This window comes from Pteropus vampyrus, unplaced genomic scaffold, assembly GCF_000151845.1.
Source record: "Pteropus vampyrus isolate Shadow unplaced genomic scaffold, Pvam_2.0 Scaffold242, whole genome shotgun sequence".
Lineage (NCBI taxonomy): Eukaryota > Metazoa > Chordata > Mammalia > Chiroptera > Pteropodidae > Pteropus > Pteropus vampyrus.
In genome coordinates, this window is record NW_011889023.1 from 790,239 (window position 1) to 817,558 (window position 27,320).

The 27,320-nt window shown below is 35.5% G+C and overlaps 1 protein-coding gene across 1 annotated transcript; it reads left to right on the plus strand.

Moving 5' to 3' along the window:
- Window positions 1–263: 263 nt before the first annotated feature.
- On the plus strand, window positions 264–27,320 carry SELENOT (selenoprotein T). Its single transcript, XM_011374238.2, has 6 exons — window positions 264–481; window positions 14,335–14,445; window positions 14,933–15,059; window positions 17,738–17,825; window positions 20,195–20,348; window positions 20,862–27,320. Exons 1-5 carry the CDS (start codon window positions 345–347, stop codon window positions 20,317–20,319), a joined length of 588 nt encoding a protein of 195 aa, XP_011372540.2. The 5' UTR covers window positions 264–344; the 3' UTR covers window positions 20,320–20,348; window positions 20,862–27,320.

Here is a 27,320-nt window from a genome sequence, read left to right on the forward strand (position 1 = left end):
AATGCCTGCATTAACAAAATTCTATGAAGAACCTAGGTGTGCCGGGACCTACAATTAACAAGCTACTCTGACATTCCCCCACACCTGCTTCTGTCCCTTCCTGCGTATCTCATTTCAGCCTAGAGCCCCTGCACACATTCAAGATGGTGGCTTAGGATGGTGAAACAAGCCCCTTTCCCTCCCAGAACATGCGCAGGCGCCGGGCTGCGCAGGCGCATTCCTGCCTCCCTCGCCGACCTTGACGGATCGCGCCTGCGCGGTGGGAGCGGCTCGTGGCTCGCGCTCAGGCTCGGCCTTGGGCTGTCTGCAGTCTCAGTGAGGGCGGCTGAAGTGGCAGGATTAAGATGAGGCTTTTGCTACTGCTCCTAGTGGCGGCGTTGGCCGTGGTCCGGAGCGATGCGTCGGCCAACCTGGGTGGCGTGCCTAGCAAGCGATTAAAGATGCAGTACGCCACGGGGCCGCTGCTCAAGTTCCAGATTTGGTGAGTACATGCGCCACTCCCCGTCGCCCCGCAGCGCCTCCGCTCAGTGCTTCTCCCTAATCGAGGTCCCGGCTTTGCGGCCCAGCGGGCTGAACCTCCCTTGGCCCTGCGGAACGGCGCCAGGAGCCTTCCGCAGTCTGCCTTCTCTGGGGTCCTTCCTCAGGATGGCCAGGCCTCCCTCTGTTTCTCCAAGCACAACTCTCACTTCATTTTTGGTTCCTAGAGTATTAGGAATGGGAAAGAGGGCACGAGGTTATATACCGAAAGGCGAAGACGCGGGGACACTTGTCCATACCGAAGACTGGTTGGCGGTGTCACGCCATGACTACCCCGGCTGCCTGCGGAGGTAGGCATGAGTCCGGGCAGCGTTGGCGGAACAGCTCCGAGCGTTGCTCACCCTGTTCACTTTTCCTCTCCCCTTTCCCGAGGTTTTGCCAGGAAGTCTCCCTCCTACACTAGGTGAAGGTTAATTCGGGTCTTTAGAGGGGACTCGAGAGTGGTAGACGCCTTTTTCTCCAGGACCTGCTGGAATGACTATGGAGTGAGGAAGTAGGGCTTTTGACAGCCGGAGGGCGTGGAGAAGCCTGGGGAGGCTGATTCTGTTTGCAATTTCCAGAATGTCTTTGAAAAGAAGCACGTTGCTTTTCTCATAACCGTTCGCTCCTGGACAACTGCATCTTCTCCCCCAGTCCCGCCTCCCAGGAGTTAGTTGCCTGCCCTGGCATCTCTTTCTATCTTTCAGATCTCTTTTTGTGCATTCAGAGAAAGAGAAAGAGAGGGGAAAAAACAAACCAAAACCAAAAAAAAAAAAAATGGTAATTTTCGATATTGTACTTTAATTGATTTTGTTGTTACCTAGTTAATTATTGGAAGCAGAGCAGTAATCAATGTAGTAAGGTTAAGTGGGGTTGGGGAAGGGTTGAAAGTCTCAAATGAAAAAAATTTGTAAAATTGCAGAAATTAGAATTTTGTATGGCAAAAGATGACGAGTGTTTTTCAGGATAGGATGGTCAGATTAGTAAATTTTCAGAGTCATGATACTTTGGAATACTGGTGTCGGCCATAATGCATTTAAAATCAGTTTTTTCAAACATCTTGTTTTAACATATGTACTAAAGTTTAGATTTTTCTGCTTATCCAGCTGGCTTTTTGCTTAATCTTTAAAGACAAAGTAAATCTTTAAAAAAAAATCAGTGTCCATTAAGAGTCAGAAAATAAGATGGTGAGACTTTATTTTTGGAGTGAAAACTAAAAACCTTGTAATTTTTTTTATTAAAAAAAAAAAGCTCTCTGTACTGTTTACTATGTGTCCAGCATATACCATCTTTCATATATACTGCAAGTGGGAGTTTGGGCTTGACCATTCTGATTTTTTCCCATACTTTTTTTAAAATTAGAAACTGGCATTTTACTAACCTATAAATATTGTAATATTAGGTTTAAAGGTTTAAATATGACACTTGGATTTAAGTAGTTTAGAAAAAAGACTGCAGTTTCCACTTTATGTAATTTTTCTATTTTCTACTTTTGTATCTTTGGGTTTCACTTGTGCTTTTTACAAACTACTCTTATTTTACAGTTGCTTGTATTGGAATACTTGTCACAATAACAAGTGTACCATCCACTGAGGATGTTTATAACAAAGTTTTCAAAATGTGTATAACAGATGTAGGGAAGAGCATTCAGTCTTTCAAATTAAACTTTTAAAAAGTCTTAAGTACTTCATTGCACTTTTAGTAGTATTTTTCAATTTAAGCACAAACTTGTCCCAAAAGTCTAATAAGGGTTTTCCTTTGAGTCATCCTGAGCACGTTACACACAAAAGTGCTTTTTTTTTTTTTTTTTTTAAATCTGTAAAAGAGAAACAGTTTTAATATGCCCTTACCAAATGCAGGTGAAGTTAGCTTGTTTGTTACTTTTCTCCACAGAGATTAATCTGTATATAGTAAGTTGAATATGGGGTTTCTGGTTTCATTGGAATCTGTTGGACATTCATTTGCACGTTTGTTTAGGAAAGGAGGGGAAGCTAGGACAATTGAGTATAATAAATATGTGAAAATTCTTTAATCCTCTTTGAAATCTTAGTGCTGTAAAATGCAGTTTTTCATTAATTACTACTGTTAACAAAAGAAAGAACTATTTTTACCTTCCTTTTGATTGCTTTTGTCCCTTATTATGAATACTCTTTCTTTAACTTTAGCTCAATATACCGTCTTAATTGTATCACTTTTGTAATTGCTAAGAGAATAGCAGCACAACCCACAAATGGAATTGAAGGGAGGAAGATTAAGCATGCAGAATAGCTTAAAATAAACTTTCCGATTCTGTGTTCATGTATTTTTTCCCAATAAATATTCGTTCAGTACTTGTTTGTGCCAGAGACTAAAGTGCTATGGTGAATAAGACAGGTATGCCTCCCTATGAAGCCTCCAAAGACGGCGCAGTATTACTTTACATACCTGAGTGTTTGGTTTATTATGTCAGTTGATTGAGCAGTAAAATTGGGTAAGTATGATGACATTCATTTGTATGTAGGGAAAAAAATTATCCTTATTTGGACATTTAAATATTGAACATAAAAAAGGAAGTTCTCTAATCAGAACTTAAAGTTCTCTAATCAGAACTTAAAAGTTCTCTAATCAGAACTTAAAGTTCCCTTGTAATATTTTCCTTTCTTGTCATTTTTATGTGTAAATGTATCCTGACAAGTAGTTTGGCATGATGTTTGTATGCATGCTTTGTTTTTACCATATAGATGATTTAGCACATAATCAGACTTACAGCATTTAATTAGTTGTTGCAGTTTAAAGAGATTACTGCCTACAACTCTTCACAGTTAATACTTATTTGAACGTGTAACAGTTGATTTACGAAAAATAGTGAAGTTAAGATTCCAAAACATAAGTAGAATATAGCAGGATTTTCCAATTTTTTGTTAATTTAAGAATCCACTGCTATAATTTTAGGACAACCAAATTGTAAATGGAGTTTTAAGAAGTAAATGAAACAGTGACTACAAGAACAGAATTTCATTTAAATTTATACCAGCTCAGCCTTTGCTTTCATGGTTCAGAGGCAAGAAAAAAGACCTGGGACAGATTTGGATGTTGATACTGATCAAGATAGTAAAATGCCAAATTGAATAAATCTAAGAAATTGTGATTTATAGAGATCACGTTAGTTACTGTAGACTTCACAGTTGCATATTCAACAAATATTTGAGCATCTACTCTGTGCAGGCACTTTGGTGCTGACAGTTTAATTCGGTGTTCTCATAGATGTTACAAGTAAGAGCAGAAAGCAGTCATTAATCTGTGGACAACACATATAAAGTTACAATTAAGTTAAATGCTGTGAAGGAAAGTTACATAGTATGAGAGAGGCCCTGTCAGGAGATCAGGAAAGTGTTCCATGAAGAAATAAACTTTAAACTGATACTTGAAGGATAGGATTTATTGAGAGAGCTTTCCAGCAGGAGAATAACATGTTCAATGGCCTTGAAAGTGGGAGAGAACTTAGTTTCTTAAGAAGGCCAATGCTTCTGACCACAGAAAAGGCAGCATGGACCCTGGAGGGTCTGGCAGGCCATATTAAGGAAAGATCAGCTAGAATCACTGTGAAAAAGACATTACAGGAAACAAAGAATAGATGTGGGGAAACCATTTGGGCGGCTGTTGGAGTTGCGCAGGCAAGAGATGAGGGAGTTTGGAACAGAAAGGTGGTAGTAGAAGGAGAGACTAAAGGGACAGGTTTGAGAGATTTTTAGGAGATAAATTTGTGATAGATTACATATGTATTTGAGAGGAAGAGGAGAAATGTCAAAGATAACTCCTGAGTTCTAGAGCAGTGCTCTGTCATTCACTGGAATGATAAACAAAGGAGACAGATTTAATTTAATTATTTTTGGTGGGAGAGAAGGAGAGAAACCCTGGATTTTTAAAACTAAAACACAGTAGCCAGGGGAAAATTCTACAAAGAAATCTTCATTTCCTCCCGAATAGCCACAGTAATTGAAACTACAAACTTAACGTACTGTGTTTCACTAAACCTAAGATACGATGGATTGTAAAATACACCATTATTTTACATACCACTCAGAAGAAAAAAAAAATAGTGCCATTTAAACTGTGAGACACTAATGATTATAAAATAAATCCTGAGTTTTAAAAAGATGCTCAATAGAGAAAAAGGTACTTTTTGAAATCAGTGAAATAAAGGAGTAATAAATTGATCCTATAGTAGAGTAATAGCAGGGTATTAATAGAGAATAAATAAAATAGTGGCTACGACACCTATTACTGTTAGATTTTTTAAAAATTGTATAATATTTATGTGGAATTTAATCCTTTTTTTTTTTTACCACTTTAAACAAATAACTGCAATATTAACTGAATACTCTGCACATAATTTTCTACTTAACGAAAGAAGTACTTTAGTTCAGAGCTTTTAGATGTAGGTAAAATATGAATGGTTTTAAAGATTTTATCTTCTCTCACAGAAAATGAAAACTTCCTTAGAGTAGTTTGCCATTTGGTAAGTGGTAGAAATCAAATTGAATATATCAAGAAATACCAAGATAACCTCATAAATTTTGAATTAGGATAGTTACTGGGAAACTGTACGTTTATTGGACTACCAGTTTGGAGTCCCAAGTTCTATTCTGTCTGCCTCTTACCTTTTGGATGACTTCTGGAAATAATTTAACCTCTCTAGTTCTCTGTTCATCTGTAAAATGAGGATGTTGGTTGCATTCCATTACCTCTAATATCCTGTTCTATTTTGTACTGTTAGGAAGCCTAAAGGAAAAAAATGAAAGCATGCATATGTGTTTCATTTTTGTTTTTGTCATTTAAGAGTGTTGTTCGAGTCCTCTGGTTCCTCTAATAGTCACCTTCCCTGCTTTCCAAAAAGGGAAATCATACTTTTACATAGCTTACCTTAATTTTGGAGTGCAGTCTGGAATTGGTGAGGAAGAAATCTTGCTACATATGTTTTAGCAAGAACTACTTATAATCAAGTTCTCGGTTTTTATGTCCCCTTTTTCATGCCACTTGTTTTCCTCTTTTGTCCAATTTTTAGGAAGGTATGGATTTGTCTTTTACAGTAACATTTGAAAATCAGTTGTCTGATGGGAGAGACAGACAGTAAAACATTCTATTCTGAGTGTTCTAAAAGAGGGCATAATGGAGGACTTTAAAAATCCAGAGGAAAGAAAGATTACCTATTCAGGGGGAGTTGGAAGGCTTTGAAGAGGAGGAAATGAAATCTTGAAAGGTATAGGGAGCTATCCACTGGGAGATATAAAGAGCTTTACAAACTAAGGGAAGAACATATGCAAATGAAGCCTTACACGCAGCATAGAGGATAGGAGGGGACAAGAAATGAGGAAATCGGGAATCATATAATCAGTTAAAAGCACATAGCACTGTGTACATGCTACCATTTATCAAGTGCTCATTATAATTTATTATTTGTATTGTCTTTAATGCTGTGATGAGAACTTTGGTTAATAAACTTTGGAACTTTACTCTTTGACTTTCAGCTTAAAAAATGAAAATAGCTTTCTGGCTATGAAAGTAATACATGTTTGTTGTAAAAATAATTTTAAAAAGTGTATGGAAAAAGTAAAATCTTTGTAACTACTTTATTAGCATTTTGAAGAACCTCATTCAAGCTGATGCTTTACAATGACACATTCTATATTATGTAATTTTATACAAATGAGTTCATAAATTGTATACTTTTTTGAAATTGGCTCCCCCTCCATTACTTACCTTTTTAGTCAGTAAATACAGTTCTGCATCAACAGACATAGTATTGTATGAGATCGGTATACTTTATTTAACCAGTGAATCTTTTGTTTATTTAACATTTAGGTTCTAATTTTTCATAAAATTACTTTGCTAAAATGAATATTCTCAGATATCTTGTGTACTTGTCCAATTATTCCTATAAACTAAATCCATAGAAGTAAAATGTTATTATGTCAGAGGGTATTACATTTTAAATTTTGATGTAGTTAAATTAATACTTCTGGAAGATCTTAAAGTGGGTTGGGTTATTTAAATTTTCTAGTTTATTTCATTGTAATCAGAGAATGTGACATTTGCTGTTTCTACTTATTGGACTTACTTTGTGGCCTAAATATAGGTGGTCAATTGTTGTAAATGTTCTGTGGGCTCTCAAAGGGTATTTTCCATAGAAAAAAAACTGATGTATTTATGAAATTTATTCTTTGATTTTTATTTGTTCATATTCTCTCACTGATTCCATTTTCCACCCATCAATTTTCTTTAGGGCCTCAAATTTTTTTAAAATTCTGCTTTTTTGTTTTATGACTTTATGCAGTCTCTCTCTCTTTTATCATCCTGCTTCTTGCAGAATGTTTTTGAATGTAGGCTCTTACTTTGAATCTTCTGTTTGCTGTTTCTGCTCTTTCGATTTGTGACATTTTTTCCATAGTCCCTTGGGTGTTTCTTCTCCGTTTTTCAAGCAAGACAAGAAACAACTTCAGATTTTATCAATTGATGAACTGTATTCTCTCCATTAAACTGTTAGTAGCTCACTGTCTCTTCGTTAGAACTTTGCAAGTACCAGGTTTTTCTTTGTTTTGCTTGATGCTGTATCTCTAGAGCCTAGCACAGTACCTGTCATCAGTCAATATTTATTGGAAAATTGAGTACAGCCTGTTGTAGTTCACTGTCGTTGGCCCCAAGATAACCTTTCTCTCTTCTTTTAAAATTCCTAACTGGAGTATAGGTTGATAGTTCCTGATACTGTTCCTTTCTGGTAGGTTTTTACCTGGATTGCCTCTGCTTCAGTTTGTAGCTGTTAGGCATTGAATGTGATACACGTAAAACTTCAGTTTTGAACATACTCTGCTAGCAGTAACCTTCTTGGACTGGCCCCCATACCCCTACTGTTGGGGCTAAACTTCTAGAATTTATTATGCTACTGTCAGTTCTCTTCCTGCTGCTCTGATTTCCCAATATACCCTTACTACTTAGCCTGTTGCTGGTTTTCTTTCTAAGATTCCTGGCTTTTTTTATTGAGTTTATTCTAATGTCACGTGAAATCAGCCCACAACGAACAGGTAAAAGTATAAGACAAACAGCAAAGCAATAACAAAGCAGCCAAGAGACTGCTCCAGTGTGGCCAGTGAAGTAACATAGAACACAATATACGTTATCTTTTATCAGTCTCTCTAAAAACTTATAAAAATATACTTAGGGCATGTGAATTGTACCTCATTTTTTAAAAATATATTAAAAAAATAAAAGCATGAACGCATAGGAAGTATTTTTAAGATGAGACAAAGAACTTTCCTACAAAATGCAGATAAGTCACCATTTGTTGAATGCCTTTATCAAGTCACCTTTGAGTGAGTGGCTTATTAATTGCTTAATAAAAAATTCTTTCTAGAGTAAAGAAATAAAATTCCTTCATCAGGAAAAGATGAGGAAATTAAGTAATTTATAAATTTGGGGGAAAATAGTCTACAGCAAAAGATTTTTTCAAATGTCATGCCAAAGGAAACTAGAAGCTAGTGACCTTAAGAATGAAGAGAGTAAAAACAGATAATTAATCAAATTTTAGGTTTATCAAGTCTTTGGAATAAATTCAGTAAAGAAGCCAGGAATCTGAGAAGCCACTTTAGGCATATTTTTGTATGTGTTATATTGTGATGGCCGCTGTAGTGCTGCAAGAGTGAGGCAACTGGGAGGGAAATGACATGATTTCACATAATTCAATTCTTTAACCTGATAAGCTGATATTTTTTTATTGCTGTTTTTGCAACTTTTTTTTAAAAAAATGAGCAAGTTCTGGTCCATATTTTGATCTTCATTCAAAGTATATGAGCACTCCTGTTTGTAATTTTTATAAAAAACATTTATCAGATTATTATTTACAGCCTTAATATCTGATTCTTTTGTGGTTTATAGAGCACCTTGTTCAGAATTCATTGCTTAAAACACTTAGAGCAGATGATGTACCAGACAAATGGCTGTTACTACTTCTTCTATTAAAGGGAGCAAGGAGAAACAAAGATTACATCTAAAAATTCAATTTTCAATGATTGGTGAGGTGTCGGACTAATCATTGTTGTAGACAACTAGAAATCATAGTATTTAGAAAATATCTTCCTGATTTTTTTGGTACAGTGTGGGGGAAATATTAGTTGAAATTCTTGGGATGTAAGTAACAGAAACCTTTTTGAACTGGTTTGAACAACACATTTAGAAATGCAGTTTAAAACTACCTAAGAATAGTTTTTAGAACCGAAAGGCAGCAATGCAGCAGGGCCTCAAGACAGGCTGAAATAGAAAACTAAAAGTCTGAGAAGACTTAATTCACTCTTCTTCTGGTTCATATCTGTACTTTTCTTAGTAAAATGTTCTTAATTTTTCCCCCTTCTCTGAAGATTGACTTATTTCCTCTTGGTCCTTTTGAAAGATCATCATTCTCTTCTACCCACAACAGCTCTGGTGTTATATGTTCACCTGTGTGGAGGTAGTCACTTTAAAATCCCAGTTCTTCATTTTTACATGGGGAACTTGAGCCTTCCTGTGACAGACTTGCATTTCTGGAACATCAGCTATGGCAAGGGGTTGAGTCTTACTGTAACAGGATCTAATCCTTTGTGTGAGTAAGAGGACAGTTGGAGAGGGCTAGTTATTATAAATGAAAGCAGAAGAGGATTTCAAGAGATGGCAAAAATAGAAATTACAAGTATTTCTTAATAGTTATCTGATTTTGCTCTCTTTTAATAAACTTGTGAAGGGCTCAGGTTTGATATGTTAGCATTAGACTACAATTAGGTGCAGATGTAGTATAGAAAAGAGAAAAGTGTGATGGTTGGCACATGAATTAGGAAACTGAAAACATGGACTTTAAAAAAGCACAGAATCTATTTGTAATAGTTAGCATGGACAAAGGATTTTTCTGTATTACCTAAATTTCCTTTCTAGTTATTACACATAGATCATCTAATTTATATGCAACTTCTTCCTTTTAGAAAATTGTGTGAAAAATAACTTTAAGTTCAGCAGGTGTAAAAGTTGACTCTATAAATAAGATAGTTCTGTATTACTAGAAAGAGATTTGTAAAGTGATTAGGACTTAAATTTAAAATTTCTTTTCAAAGTTTAAATTTACTTCTTAAGGCCCTTTGGTTCAGAGCAGAAGGAACAGGCAGCTGCTGTAACGTATTTTTAGCATGTTCACATATTTATTTGTTAGAAGTTTACTGGAAGTCATAGTTTTCCTTACTGACCCAAAAAGAATGAAATAAATTGAAAGAGCCTCATATGGTGATTACAGATTGAATGATTACTGGCTCATTACCACGTATGCCTTTAATTTAACATTTTGCCCACCTTGATAAACACTAAGTATGTTTTATTTTCTGTCAGTAGTATTGATTGTTATTTCAAAACAAAAATTGTTTTGGGGAAAACAAATTATATAGGAAAAGAAGTTCCTTGTTTTTCCTTACAAGTCTGGAGGCAGATACAGAAAAGCAAGTTTACTTACGCATAAACTTGTCTAAGAATGTGTTGTGTATCTTGTAAACTGCTTCATTTTTCAGAAATAAGAAAGGTGTGGTTTAAACGTTTTGTTTTGTTTTTTTCCAAGATTATGGACCTATACTATTTGGAGTTTGGTGCAAGGATCTGAGACTAAACTGAATTAGAGTTAGGACTGGAAGAACTGAGGATACAGTTAGGATAGAACACAGCAGCCAAAGAAATGGGCGACTGGGAGGAATCTGACCAATAGTATTGCCTCTACATAGACACACCTCTCTAGCTGGGCCTCTTAGGGCTTCCCTTGGTGAAGGATCGGAACTCCTAGAGCAAAATGAAGGACTCCTTTGGACCCACAGTTAGAACTCCTAGAGAGAGAATCTATGTCTTCTTCTTGGAAGAACTTCAGAGATCTCTGCCACCAGGAGGTCAGCTATATGGGTTATGGCATTGTGGCAAAGAGAACTTACTTCCTGGACGCAGGGAAGGGTAACTCTTGCATTATCTAACTATTCTATTGGAGTCTAATGGAAGGAACCTAGGATCTCATATCTGTGTTCTAGTCGCAGCCCTGACTAAGGACGGGGACCATATCTGTCACTCACCACTGCATGCCCGCTAATATAATACTTGACACATAGTAGGCATAAATATGTGAGTGAATTAATAATACATGAATATTTAATGATGGAAAAGTCACTTGATCTTCCTGGATTTCATGTTTTTCTGTTCATCTATAAAAAAGGAAGTTTCAGCTTTATATCTTCAAAGCAAAAGTGTCATTCACAATTTCTTATAGAAAAAGCAATTGAGGCAAAGTACTAATGCTTGATGAATGTAACAACAGTAATCATAAAATATTGGATAAGATGAATGTTTAGTAAAGGTGAGGTATCTAGAGATTCTTGAGTTCTTTTAAGTATGTAGCTCTAGAGATTTGTATCCCTTTGAAAAAATGTCATACTTTAGGGATGTAATTTTCTATGAAATTTTTATTCTAAATATAGAGGAAGTATTAGTTTAAGAAAAGACTGGTGAGTTTCTCACTTTTTTTTTTTGAAAAGTGAATTTTCTTAAATTGAGATCTATGAGTATTTGGACTATTTCTCCGTCAGATATAAACTTGATGCTGTTCCCTTTGGTTGCTGGTGATGGTTGTTATTTTTTCCTGATGACAGTGTAATTGACAAAGCTGGCACCTCAGGTTTTACTGTATTAAAACTTAATTACTGATCCTGCCTTCTCTCTATCAAATGGTACTTTCATTACTTTATATTGTGTTCCTTAACTTAGAACTTAATGTATTAAAGTGCTTAATCATACCTAAATTTGTAAGCTCCTCTTGATATGGCGGTACCACTTTATCCCCACCCACCGCCCATTTTATTGAAGTATGAATGACAAATAGAAATTGTATATATTTAAGGCAACGATTTGATGTAATATATATTGTGAAATAATTACCACAGTTAAGTTATTTAACACATCCATCAGCTCACATAATCACCTCTTTTGTGATGAGAACATTTAAGATATGCACTCTCTTAGCAACTTTCCAATGTACAGTGCAGCATTGTTAATGTTAGTCATCATGCTGCACATTACATCCCCAGGACTTACTTTGATACTAGAAATTTGTGTCTTTAGACCAATATCTCCCTGTTTTCCCTACTACTAGCCACTGGCCACCACCTACCATCTGTGTCTATGAGTTTGGCTTTTTTAGATTCCATATATAAGTAAGATCTTACAATAATGGTGTTTCTCTGAGTTATCTCACTTAGCATAGTATAGTTAAGGTCCATCCATGTTGTTCCAAAAGGCAAGATTTCCTTTTTTGGCTGAATAATATTCCATTGTATTATATATACCACCTTTTCTTTATTTATTCATCTATCGATAGGTGATGCATGATTTATTTCATGTCTTGATTATTGTAAATAATGCTTCAGTAAACATGGGATGCAGGTATCTCTTTGAGATAATGGTTTCATATACCCAGATTGTTAGATTAAATAGTCATTCTATTTTTAATATTTTAGGGAACCTCCATACTGTTGTTCATAGCGGCTGTACCAATATACATTCCCACCAACAGTGTACAAGGGTTCCCTTTTCTCCACATCCTCACCAAACTTGTCATCTCTTGTCTTTTTGATTATAGACATCCTAGCAGTTGTGAGGTGATATCTCATTGTGGTTTTGATTTGCATTTCCTTCACGATTAATGATGTTAAGCATCTTTTCATGTACACGTTGGTCATCTGCATATCGTCTTTGGAAAAATGTCTTTTCGGGCTCCTTTGCCCAGTTTTTATTTTATTTTTTTATATATATTTTTATTAAGTTTATTGGGGGTAACATTGGTTAATACAATTATATAATTTTCAGGTGTACATTATAATTTGACATCTATATATTCTATTGTGTATTTACCACCCAAAATCAAGTTTCCTTGAGCTGCCATGTATTTGATCCCCTTTACCCACTTCACCTTCCCCCCACCCCCCATACTTGACCCTCTTTACCCCGTCTACCGCCCCCGTCCTCCCCCATCCCCTACCCTCTGGTAACTACAAGTCTGTAGTCCATGTCCATGAGTCTCTGTTTATTTGTCCTATTCATTTGTTGCTTTTAGTTTTATATCCCACATATATGATATCGTGTGATTTTCAACTTTTCCTGTTTGGCTTATTTCGTTTAGCATGATTATCTCGAGGTCCATCCATGTTGTCGCAAATGGCAGTATTTCATCTCTTACGCTTTGCCCAGTTTTTAAATGGATTGTTAATTTTTTGGTTATTGAGTTGTACAATCCTTATATATATTGCATATTAACTCCTTATCAGATGATTTGGAAGTATTTTCTCCCATTCTGTAGGTTGCCTTTTCGTTTTGTTGATGGTGTCCTTTGCTGTGCAGAAGCTTTTTAGTTTTATATAGTCCCACTTGCTTATTTTTGCTATTGATGCCTTTGCTTTTAGTGTCAAATCTAAAAAATGGTTGACAGGACCATTGTCAAGGAACTTACGTCCTATGTTTTCTTCTAGGAATTTTATGGTTTCAGGTCTTGCATTCAAGTCTTTAATCGTTTTGAGTTGATTTTTGTGTTAAGTGTAAGATAGTGGTCTCGTTTTCCTAACACCATTTATTGAAGAGACTATCCTTTCCCCATTGTGTAATCTTGGCTCTTTTGTTTTCAATTAATTGACCATATATGTGTAGATTTATTTCTGGGCTCTCTATTCTGTCTCATTGATCTATGTGTCTGTTTTTATGCAAATGTCATACTGTTTTGATCACTATACTTTGTAATATAGTTTGAAACCAGAAAGTGTGATGCCTCCAGCTTTTTCTTAAGATTGCTTTGGCTATTTGGGTTTTTTTTTTTGTCATTCCATAAAAATTTAGTATTGTTCGTTCTCTTTCTGTGAAAAATGCTATTGAAATTTCAATAGGGATTGCATTGAATCTGTAGATTGCTTTGAGTAGTATGAACATTTTAACAATTTTCATTCTTTAAATTAATGAACATGAGATATCTTTTCATATATTTATGTCTTCAATTGCTTTGATCAGTATACTTTTTTTTCTCATATATATGCACTCTGGTGGTATATGCCCTTTTCTTGCTGGGGCAACATATATTATATATCCATAGTGTAGTCATTCAGAGATTTTTATGAAGATGATTAGATGCTGTTGACTTAATTTCTAGAGCAATGGTATGGATTACTGTCATATTGCTAAAGATTCTTCCCAATCCTTGTTTTCCTTTGCAAAGTAGAATCAAATTTTAGAGTCAGAAGGTACCTAAGAATTATTTAACTATGATTGAGCAGCCATGTGTTCCCAGTTAGGGGACGAGTGGGAATAAGAACCAGAGTTTTATGTCTCATGCCTTGGCATTTTTTAAAGTTTCTTGTGTCTCAGTTTTGAAAGTCTCTATTTCAGATGAATAAGAGTTTTTTCATTTCAGTGTTTATACAGTCATTGTTTTTGTTTTTTTTAAAGGCAAATTGACTTGAGAGCTCAAAATACACTGATATATGTGAGTAGATATTTGCTGTTGTCCAACAATAACTCACATCTACAAAATTTCGTATTCTAAAGGAATGATTTACTTGAGGTGAGGTAACTTAAATATGTAAAATCTGTTAAAAAAACCTCCATATACCCATCATCCAGCATTAATCATTATTAATTTGTGATTGTTCTTGAGAAGCACTTTTAATTTTGGTAATAATTTTTAGGCTTTGTCTAACTGCACAATAAATCTAGGCATATTTTAAATCACTTAATGGAAGCGCTTTTGTTTTTCTCCAGTGTTTCCTGAGGTTATAGGCGGGTGTTTGAGGAGTACATGCGAGTTATTAGGCAGCGGTACCCAGACATCCGCATTGAAGGAGAGAATTACCTCCCTCAACCAATATATAGGTAAGTAAATTTCAGTAACTTAAAAGGGAAAGAATTTGATTTTGTAAACTTTTGTGAATTGGTTCAGTTAACTTTCCTTGGTTATTAAAATTTCTTAACTGGTTGTAATAATATATGGAGAACAGTGTTTCATAAATAGGAAATACAGAATTTTTCTGTAAAAAGGAAAAGAGGAGGGTCATTTTTTAGGTGACGCCCTTTCTAAAGACGCGTTTTGTTATGTAATTTTTATTGTGGAACTATACCACGAACACTCAAATATTTATAGTCAATGGTATAAAATTCTATACTGTTAAAATAATATTTTTTAAAGGCTGATGCATTTTGTTTTAAAACTGTACAATGAACTAGTTACTATCTTTTTCACTAGTTATAATTAATAAGTTAAATTTTTTCTAGAAAATGTACACATACACTTGAGTTATGAAATTTTGAACTAAATGAGAAATTGTGGCTTCTGATGAATTTGTTTCTTTTCTTTTGATAGACACATAGCATCTTTCCTGTCAGTCTTCAAACTAGTATTAATAGGCTTAATAATTGTTGGCAAGGATCCTTTTGCTTTCTTTGGCATGCAAGCTCCTAGCATCTGGCAGTGGGGCCAAGAAAACAAGGTATGTAATTTAATAGCTTTAGTAGCTGTAAGTTTTTAGGTTGTCAGTGAATATATTTTAGTGAATTCTTTTTTCTTTTTGAGTACTTGTTGCTGATTCACATGTTTACATAATTTTTTTATCTTAAATCACTTTTTTTATCTCTGGGCAAGGCGCTTAACCTCCTTTGGTTTGTTTCCATACTTTTGTAAGAATGATTAGGTCTCACCTTTGTATTATTTGAAAGATAGGCAGGCATCACATTAGTAGAACTTGGGCACAAAATAAGTTAATACCTGATTTTGATTATATAGGCCTAATCATATCCAGCAAAACATAATATATACATAACGTAGGCCTTTTATACCAACTGATATGGGAATTAATGGGTTTCTTCATATTAAAAATGAGATTTCCACTGACTTGTTCTTACCAAACACACACACTTTTTTTCTCTCACTCTGTTTTTATTATTTGTCCTTCGACTCTGCTGTTCATAGGGAATCTATTTAGCAATTACCTGAAATGATCAATATAAATACACATAAGAATCTTGTGCTATTATTTTCTTTGTAGGATCCTGCTGCAGCACACATTCTTTCTAGATTTTTTTTAATGTTTTACTTAAAATCGTATTTTCTGGAGGGTTTACCTTTCTGCTGTGAGAAATGGGACTAATTTTTATTTCTCTCTTGGATTAGATTGTTTAAGTTTCCTAAGGAGCATTTACTTTTAGAGTCCTCTACCTGGACTTGTCCTTTACTTATAGTCTATGACTACCTTTTTAGCTGGCTCCAACATAGTTTGTACTTCTTTTTCTTAGGGAACTACTTATTTCCAATAACAGGCAAGACTACTTAACATAAACATCCTCAGGTGCTACTGTTAATTAAAGTGTATCTACTCTGTTAACAAAACATTGATTTGCATAGGATTAAGAATTGAGAGTGAAATACTGATTGATAATGTTTTGTTATTTTTATTAATCTTATTGATTTAAAAATACCTTTAGTGCATTTTACTTCTATAAACATATAAATTGTTGTTCTACTGTAGAAGGGGAATGTCCTTGAAAACTAGGTTTCATGACACTCCCTTGTGTACTGTTCCCATTGAAGATGACTTCTATTCCCAAATGATAGGGTAACCTGTATGAAATCAGAGTCCACTTAGCTCAAGGGGGAGGTGGGCAGGCAACGCTCTTTCTCATGTGCTATCGGCATTTTGATTAATTTTTTTCTGAAACAGTTTGTTGTGACTTGACATCCTCACTACATTCTCCTTGTAGTCAGGTGATTTTGTTAAATTGAAACCTATCCATTAAGGAGCTTCAAGTTTTTTGGTGGAGGGTATAGGTTTGCATTCTAAAGTGAATGAAGTAATTTAATATGCCAGTGCTTTCTAACCTACTTTTATTCTTAGTTTGTCTTTTGGGTTTCTGGATCCAATTTAAACCTGTGTGTAGATGGAGAAGGGTTTCCACCACACTGACAATTATCAGACATCAGCCGGTGTCTAAGAACTTGACTAATTCTGACACCTGTCTACCCAGCGGTAGCATCAGATTCAGATTCCACAGGTTAAAAAAGGTTCAGTCCTACAAGACAACTCCCCTTCACCCTCCCCGCTGCTCCCCTCCACCCCCAGACTCCAGTTGCAAGTCCAGGTTGTTCCTTGTGTTTCTGACCAACTGGCTACAGATCAGAGGTTCCCACAACCTCCTCCATGGGTTTGTTTAATTTGCTAGAGTGACTCAGAACTCAGAAACATTTTATTTACTAGATTATCAGTTTATTGTAAAAGAATATAACTCAGAAACAGCCAAATGGAAGAGATGCATAGGGCAGGGTATGTGGGAAGAGACTTAGAGCTTCCATGCTCCCTTCAGGCTCATCATTCTCCTAACATCTTTACATGTTCACCAGCTTGGAAGCTCTCCAATCCCAATTTCTCTAGGTTTTTATGGAGACTTCATTACATAAGCACGATTGATTAAATAATTGGCCATTGGTAACTAATTCGACCTCCATCCCTTCTTCCCTGAAACTGGAAATTCCAACCCTCTAATAATATAATTGGTTTTCCTGGCAACCACTGTCCCCCCATTTCCCCTTTAGGTGAGGCTCAAAAGCCACTTCATTAACATAACAAAAGACACCTTTTTTTTCTACTCCTGTCACTTAGGAAATTCCAAAGATTTTGGGTGCTCTGTGCCAGAAACTGAGATGAAGACCAAATAAACATTTTTGACTTAAAATGATTTATTTAGAACATGAACAGATTGTATTGAATACATGAAGTTGCTGATTGTTGCATCAGTAGTCTCTTGTGAATTCATACATTATATTAAAAAAATGATAAAATGGACCCTTTTTATGCTGGTATACTTTTGTTTACCTCATTAAGCCTAATAGCTTAAGAGATATCTAGAGATTCTATCTCTACATTATGAATATCATATAAGTTCTTCAGCATGTATAGAACTGTGAATTAATATTACAGTTTTCTTTTTCCATGTACGTCATCTGAACATATGGAATGGCAGTAATAATTTGCGTGGAAACTTTTAAGGTAGATTAAAAAAGAGCAATTATCAAATGAAAATGAGACTTCTTTAAAGGTTACTGTGTCTTAAGTTGTCATATTGTTTTGATTTCAAAATGACTTTGCCCATTGTACTTAATTATATTTTCTTTTAGGTCTATGCATGTATGATGGTTTTCTTCTTGAGCAACATGATTGAGAACCAGTGTATGTCAACAGGTGCATTTGAGATAACTTTGAATGGTGGGTTCTGAATAGTCTACATTCTGTGATACATTTTAAGTGATTTATAATGAATATTAGGCTTTTCTGTTTTTCATAGTGTGCTATATTATCTCTTTATATGGTCCTGATCTACTCTCATGGCTTTAAAATAACATCTGTATGATGACCCCTGAATGTATAGCTCTAGAGGCCTATAGACCTCTTTTCTATGTGCTGTATAGGGGTCTTCAACCCCTGGGCCACAGACTGGTTCCTGTCCATGGCCTGTTGGGAACCAGGCTGTACTGCAGGAGGTGAGCTGTGAGCGAGCGAAATTTCATCTTATTTGCAGCAGCTCCCCAGCACTAGCATCACTGACTTGGCTCCACCTCGGATTATCAGCCATTATATTCTCATAAGAGCGCTGGTCCCTGGTGCCAAAAAGGTTGAGGACTGCTATGCCATATGTTAGGGCAGGCTGGTAACGCAGGCTCTGAAAGAATTCACAGAGTCGAGATCGGAGTAATAGACAAAGTTTTATTCACTTTCCAAGAGAGGAAAGGGGACAGATGCTAAAGAAGATACACTAGCCTGGAGGGGTTGTGGAGTAGAGCTTTTATTCGGTTAAAAGGAGTGTGGGATGGAGGTGTTGAGTAATGGCTTGTATGACAACTGGCGCCAGTTAGGGTCTGTTTAGCAAAGATGGCAGGAATCTTCAGTTTATCTTAAAATGCCAGGACAGGAGTGTTTGCAGATATCTGGGTTGGGTGACAGCTTTACAGTGAGCATAGGCATTGGGCTGCTGTAAATTTCTGTCCTGTCCTGTTAATACAAGCTCAGCAAAGAGAGAGATTAGAGCAGAAGGCTATAGAAAAGAAAAAAAAAAAGTAAGCTTTTGTCCTTTTTACTATACCCAAGAATCTTAAACTACTATGCCCAAACTGTGATTACTTCTGCTTCCTATAATTCTTGTGTATTCCAATTTTCTTCTTCCTTGGATTTCTTAGTTATTTAATGACACTATTATCATAGTACCCAGTTTCCCATTTCAGAAACCTAGGATAACGTCACTTTCTCCCTTACTTTTCATATCTAATGGATTTCCAAGTATTCTCAGGTCCACCTTTTACATTTCTCAAAAATCTACTTTATCTTCATTGGCACCACCCTAGTCCAGGCCACAATTATCTTGTTAACCTCTAAAACAGGAGACCCCATCTCTTGGCGCATGGACTAATACTGGTCTGTGGCCTGTTATGCACTGGGCCACATAGCAGAAGATGAGCAGCAGGTGAGTGAGCAAAGCTTCAACTGTATTTGCAGCTGCTCCCCAGTGCTAGCTAGCATCACTGCCTCAGCTCCATCGCAGATCATGAGGCATTAGATTCTCATAGGAACACCGGTTCCTGGTGCCAAAAAGGTTGGGGACCACTGCTGTAATATGTTTTCTAAACCAGAGGTTGGCAAATATGGTTTATGAGCTAACAATGGTTTTTACATTTTTAATGGTTTAAAAATATTAATAATTTGTGACACATGGAAGTTATATGAAATTCAGATTTCAGTGTCTATACCTAAAGTTTCAAGTTTCCTCAATGAAAAATTTTTGGAAATTTATCTCTCTAATTATATAAGTACCTATGTAATATCCTTGATTTCGTTTCTTGGTCCATAAAACTTAACATATTTACTATCTGGCTTCTTACAGAAAAATTTGCTGACACCTGCTCCAAACAGTGATTTTTTTTTTTAATGCATATTTCATCTTGTTGCTTCACTGCTTCAAATTCATTAAATGTCTTTACTTTGTTTTTGCGATAAAGACCAGAACATGTAATGTCGCCAAAAGGCCCTGTATTATGTAGCTTAGGGATTGGCAAACCATGGCCTCATGGATCATATCACTTGCTGCCTGTTTTGTAAATAAAGTTTTATTGGAACACAGCCATTCCCATTCGTTTATGTATTGCCAGTTGCTCATTTCAGGCTACCATGAGAGTTGAGTAAGCTGCAAATGCTTACTATCTGGCTTTTTATAGTTTGGTGACTCCTGATCTAGTCCCGGCCTACATCTAGCCTCCTTGTACCACCCTTCTATATTTCGGCTATCTCTCACTTTTAACTATAATATCTCACTTTTAATAGTAAAGACAAAAGGCTTTCCATCCTCTTATAGGTCTCTCTCATAGCATCTTCTAGTTTTAATTCTTAGTACACAATTGTGATTCTGTAGCTATTTATGTAGTTATTTTTGTATTTCCCCTACTAGAATATAAGAGCAAGAACCTTACTTCTTTTACTTACTTTTGTATCCCCAGCTGTGTACACAGAAAATAAATATCTGTGAAATGAATGTTTATTACAGAATCATCTTTAATTTTGGGTGCCGGTACCATTTATTTTTATAGATGTACCTGTGTGGTCTAAGCTGGAATCTGGTCACCTTCCATCCATGCAACAGCTTGTTCAAATTCTTGACAATGAAATGAAGCTCAATGTGCATATGGATTCAATCCCACATCATCGATCATAGCCCCACCTATCAGCACTGAAAACTCTTTTGTAAGTAGTTTAAAAATATAAGAACTATGTATATGTATCAGTTAATTCTCATCATGAATCAGCAAGATGCCAGATATTACATATATTATCACTTGGGTTTCCAACTTAGGATTTAACAGATGGATGTTTTCTTCATTAAACTGTATAAAAGATAAGTGAGTTTGGGCCTGCCAAAATAAAGTAAGATTGTGCTAATAATTTTATCTTCAAGGCTTAATAATTGGGCTTGTAACATCATTTTTTTGACTGTGAACCCTTAGTGGCCAGAATTGATATACGTAGGATGTTTATAGACAGAGTCTCTTATTACGTTCAAATAGCTAGTTCCTAAGAGTATGCAAATTCTCTTAACATGTTCAAGATAGAGAATTTATAAGCAAATGTATGTGAACAGAGAGAGGTGTTACGTAACTTTTGCTTAGCAGAGATGTTCTCAATTCTTTTCTGATCAAAGAGTTGATTTTATAAGAGTGAGGTTTGAAATAAAATATTCTTTTTTTCTGTGTCTTTCAGACATTAAGGGATTTTTACAAGAGCAGCGTGACTGACATTATGAAGGCCTGTACTGAAGACAGCAAGCTGTTAGTACAGACCAGATGCTTTCTTGGCAGGCTCGTTGTACCTCTTGGAAAACCTCAGTGCAAGACAGTTTTTCAGTGCTGGCACATTTTGGAATTCTGCACATTCATGGAGTGCAATAATACTGTATAGTTTTTTTTCCTTCCCCAAATCTACTCAGTTAATAGTTTTTAAAAAACGTGGACATTACTACTTGTACTTTTTTTCCCCTTAGTCATATTTGAAAAAGTAGAAAGATGAGTTAGTTTGATTTTTTTTCAAAGATTTCTGTTAAATCTGTTGTGATTTTATATGACTTTTCCTTTTTATAGTTTAAAATTGATCTTTTGGGAATACAGTTAAAGTTCTCAAGTACTTTATCAGACATCTGTAATTTGGTCATGTCCAATTTGTATAGTTTTCAAAATACTGCAGATTGTGAATAGTGCATTATACAGGAATATGGGGGGAAATCCTATACACAGAGTACTCTACCAATTTGTGTGTGTGTGTGTGTGTGTGTGCGCGCGCGTGTGTGTGCGCGTGTACTCATGAGTGATTACCAGAGAACGACTAAAAGACCAACTGCTTTTTAAATCCTGTTATAGTTCAAGTGTCTTGCCTTGACCAATCTAATGAGTTGATTAACTGGGCCTTTATACTTATCAATAAAAAACTAAGCAGATATAAGTTAAATAAAAACTTTGAATTTATTGCCCAGCGTACCTGTTAACATTATAATATTTAACAGTCGTCTGCTTAAATTTTTGTTTTTGACTTACAGATAACTTCATAAGGGACACACTTGAGATTCACACATAAATTATAGATCATTTACCATTGTTAGGATAATTGAAATTTGCCTCACTAAAGAAAGTTTAGTTGAATCTCTTTTCAACATTAATATTAGCTGAGTGGAGATCACTTGTCTAATGATTTAACTTGCCTAACATATATCAGAATTTTATTATATTTGAGGAACAAACTTGAAATTTTTTTTATTCAGTGAATTTAATATCTTTCCAGAGTTCTAAAAAGACTGTAAGAGTATTTAGCAGAAATAGGAACATAATGTGGAAAAATAGTCACATAGCAAGTCATAATATACTTCAGCTTCCATGCAGGAATAGAAGTGGTAGGTCTAGATTTGTTAGTGGAAGTAAAGAGATTTATGGAAAAATTATGAGGTAATTCAATATTGGATATGCCACTTAGTACAACCTAGTACAAACATATACTTTGTCACTGAGTATTTGTTGAATGAATGGCTGGTAGTGATCATGATTATGACAGCCTCAGATGGACATACTGTAATCTCTAGCTGACAAGAAGTTAGTTCTGCAGAAAATTGATTAAATGGCTTATCCTTTTAATTAAGGCTACAGAACTGTAACCTAAGTTTATATAGTGGCAAGAGTCAGTACTATTTAAGCTGCGAAGTTACGGGTTATTATTATTCAGGTGTAATAACATTTTATCTTTGACTAGGGCTTAAAACCGTGATTTGTACCAGCTCAAACTTCCTATCTTCTACAAATTGAACACACTGCTGAATGTGTCTATGGACTTTCTTCAGCTGATAGATATTCCACTAGTAACACAGCTAATCTTTTGGCATTTAGACTTTTCAAACCCAAGCCTTGGATGTTCCCATGTATCTGACAGGTCAACCATGAAGAACCTAAGATCCAGTTCTAACATTTTCCACATTTGCCTTGGATGAATAAATTATCTTTTAGAGAATAGCTTTAGGTGGCTTAGATACTGATTAAACTCAGCTAGTTTGTTGACACCCATATCTCAATATTGTTTTATCTTTGGCCATGTTTAAATCTAGGATTTTATGGGGTCTCTGAAAAAATTAGTAGGAAGCATGAATATAAAAAAAAATTTAAGGAAAAAGGGAAAGTTAAAATGAAACTATTTAGAATGTAGTTTTATAATATTCCCAACATTTCAGAATTTATTAGTTGCCTGCAAATTTGTCTTAGCTGTGCAGTGTAAAAATGTCTATGTACTATATTAATTAGAAGACCATAGAACATGACAGCGGGTTGGCTAATGTTTTTGGAGTTTTTACCACAATTGTTATTGTGGAAGAAATTATTTGTTAGATTAATAAAAAAATGTTAGCAAAACATGGCTTTATACCTCAAGATCTGCAAGACAAATATGTTTCAGAATATAAATGCATTTTTTGGCACTGACGTTAACAACAGCAGTTGATCATCCTTTAACACTATGAAAATATAACAAGATCCCAGTGATGATTCATTCTTACTTTGAATGTTTTTAGTTTGGGACTTTGTTGGCATTTTATCATTGTCGTAATATTAAATAATTTAGTTTTTTTAAAAAGCCTTAAAGTTTTTTTAAGCATGATATGATATTTAATATGAAAGCCTTTTTTTTTTAAAATCTTTTGAGAGAAAATGTGAGGGATTATAAAGTTTGGGGGCTTACCTCTAGCATTGTGAAAATAAACTTTTAAGCTGATTCTGAAAGGAATCCCTCCATTGTGGAATTAAATCAGTGCTAGAGCACTTTATATGATAACTGTATTTGGAAAATTTTACATTGTAAAAATTGATGTCATCAAATAATGTTTATTTTTAATGGCTTCTGAAACCAACTAGTGCTAACCCAAAGTCTGGCACTCAAGTCTTACCACTCTCGTGGACCTTAAACTACTTCTCGAGTTTTATGGTCCCTTTGTGCTTCAGTGTTGCTGCACTGTCAACAGCTCTGTGATGGATTCTGTGCTGGGGTGGAACAGAATGAAGCAGTTTACGTTTTTGTCCATCTTTACCCCACCGTCTACAATTCCTGAGAATGTCATACTAACATCTCCAGATCTGGAGAGAAAAAAAAATGAGGGCATTGACTGGTATAGACAATTGACTGATATAGACAATTTAACAATCTCAGGAAGAACAAAGTTCAGATATTTTTTTAAAAATCCAGGTGAGCCTTTTTCTTCACAGTCCATGTCTCCTTTTCCCTAGGTCACAGAAAAGCAAATAGAAATAGACTTAGCCTTGAACTGTATCCTGAAGAAAAATACAAACTGGTCTCAGCTACAGTAGGATGAATGTTAAGTCACTCACTCTCAAGGCTTATAGAATGTCTTCCGTTGCCTAGGTTAAGCATGAGCAAAATGAAAAGAAACAACATGATAACTAAACATACTAAAGCAATGGTTATAAAACTTTAGTGTCCCTAAAAATCATTGAGACAAATCTCTGGATCCCATCCTTAGAGATTGATTCAGTTGGTCTGAAATGGGTCTCAATAATTTGCATTTCAGCCAAGCCTTCAGATAAGGCCGGTGTTGTCCGTCTGTGGTCCACATTGAGGAGCACTGTACCACAGAGCAGAATGCAAAGCTTATGACTTAACCTGGAATAAAATGTAGCTCATGGGACAGAAGAATATTTTACACATTTGCTTCATGTTTACAGTGACTTATTAAGAACAAGAATTCGATAAAATGGGAACTCAGAGAAACAGAATGAGGTGAGAAGGAAATTATGTTTCTAAGGAAATAAATTGACATAATTGTCCCAATTTAATGATGTGATGTATTTGTTATCTGTTGGTGATTTAGTATGTTAACCTTTGGATGGATATTTTAAAGGAAAATGTTAAGTCTTCAGTATACGATAACTGGTTTGAGTTGTTAGATTTTCTCGGTAAAGCAGGCAACATGCCTGCATTATGCTTATATTTTCTAGTGACAACTGATCCTGATATTTACATAAAACCTATTTAAATTTTTATAGTTCTAAGTAGAGAAAAGGAATACTTTTAGTTTTATTGTAGTAATCATAATAGAACTCTTCAAGGGAAACCCAATCAAAACTTAATGAAGGCCCCCTAAAAGTAAAGGATTTACTGGCTCATGTAACTGAAAAACCCAATGTAGAGTTGCCCTCCGGTATTTAAATGTAATTATCAGAACTCTTCATCTGTATTGGCCTCATGTCTCCATGAGCCTGCACCACAACTGGGGAGAAGATGGTGTGGGGCTAGGGAAGATGGGAGAGGAATGAGCATGGGTAAAAAAACCCAAAAATGTACTCTGGTGCAACTTGGGTCACATTCTTATCTTTGGATTCTGTTTCTCACTTGATATCCACTCTAATGATTTTGTCATCTTTTACTCTTCCTTTCCTCTATGTCACTCACCACTCAGCGTCCTTCTTATCCAGGATCATTATGGGTTAAGACGAGTTTATGGCTTTGTGACTATAAGCTGCTCAGATCAAGTGCTTAGCTATTTGGGAATTATCTGGAATGGTGGGAGCTAGCATTGGGTTGTTTGGCTTGGTTAATAAGGAAAAGCGTTAGAACCTGTCCAGCAGGTTGCTACCAACACTCCCTTAGGCCACTTGGCTATACACATTTAGTTTGTGTACTGGCAACTCTTACCAAGAGAAAACAATTACTGCTCCTTTGTTTATTGTTACTCTTGAGTTGCTAAGAGCAGATCTGTTTCCAGGGAAGTGTTCCAATGATATTTTCCCCTAAACATTTTTTAAAATTTTATTCGAAAATGCTGCTGGATTTCTTATTTTAATAGCCCAGAAAATCAAGAGATGAGACATTATTTTTAAGGTGTTAAAATATAGATTTTTAAAAATACTCCTGCCTGCTATTGGAGCGCAGTCCATTTTTCCACCAGGAAGGACAGTGGTGTTGAGGAGAATATAACTACCATGCTTTCTAGTGCTTCGAGGAAACTTCAGGTGCATAGCCTCTTGCCCAGAGACTGTGATTTTGTATTGGCGTTATCATGTATCCCTGGGGGTTGCAGCTTTCTATAAGTTTACTGTGGCTGAACCAAGAAAGGCATATGCAGATTTCTACAGAAATTCTGATTCCATGAACAATTTTGAGGAGATGAAGGCTGGTATCTTTAAGAATGCAAAGTGATTTTGGAATGTAAAGAATTTCTTTGGGTTGCATTCCATGGAAGTTTGCCACTGACCTGTGTTACTGAACTATGAAACATGAATATTTGGGCTGTAGAATAGTCTCTCTTAATCAATAAAAAGTTAAATACTGTGGACATAAAAAAATATATGTATACATATATGTGTATATGTATAACCTGTTTAAATACATTATGCATATCATGTATATAATGTATGTAAGCAGGTTACTTAAAAATGTGATTCTGCCAGTAGAATTCTATAATATACAGAAACATGGTAATTTGGTGTTGCGAAAGATGTTAATATCTACTAAAGACCGAGGCGGCGGGGAGGAAGGAAGAGAATGTCTTGCTCTGATTCTACAGTGCCAAAAAACCCAAATCTACACCTTTGGTGGGCTTTGGGGAAGAGGAGTAAAAGCAAACGACTTTGTCAGAAATTACTCCAGATATGAAGAGACAATTACAAAGCAAACAAAAATTTAATCAATTTTGTTTCATAACTGTTTGTTGACTCTTACTTTTGCTAATATGGACTGGAGTTTTTCAAATAAGCTAAACTGAAAAAGAAAAAGTTTGTGAATTCAGGGAACACCAGGAGAGAAGGAAAGTTTACATGACAAATTCTTTTCCTTACATTTCAAGGTACTAATTGACAGCCTATTTCTTTTCCCAAAAGTAGATTTACAAATTGCAGTTTTCCTGACCACTTATCCTTACTGTTTCCATGGTGGGAATTGCAAGGCATATAGAGAGTACCAGTCACATATCCCAGGCAAGGCAGTTACTTGTAACATCCGTAAGGTGGTTTAAAAATACCATGCCTGCCTCTGAGCTGGAGTTTGAATCATACATGGTCTCTTAAAGTTCTTGGGTTTGAACTCAGTGAATGAAGATGCTCCATTCCACTAAACTAGGACTTCTCAACATTTCTGTTGAAGAACAGGTCTGCCTGGGACTGTGGCATGATGTGACCCATTGTAAAACACAACTTTGTCAACATCTCATTTTAAAATTCATGCAAAAATTCATTTTACTCCAAATTGTTCATGTGGGTTTTAACAAAAAATTTTATTCTTAGTAACTGTAAATCTTCCAGAAAAATTTACATTCCAGGAAGTTGTGTTTCTCCTGAGGCTGTGTGTAACTCCTGCTGTATTATATCTTATTCTTCTTGGGGTGGGGTGTGTATATGTGTGTGTGTGTCTGTGTCCATACCATCTTAGGAAACAAAGTGCATTATAGAGTCATTTCCTTTAAACTTATGTAAACTTTCTATATAATCCACAGTAAAACACAGTAACTGAAGAGGCTGTGTTCCAGGAAATTTGTGTCCAGAAGATACATTTGGAAAAATAATATGAGAGGCATAACTATGAGTTTTAAAATGTTATATAAAGTTACAATATCAAAAATCTAGTTAAATACTGTACACAGTAATGACAAACGCTGAAAATAAAAGCCTGTGAAAGTTTTGA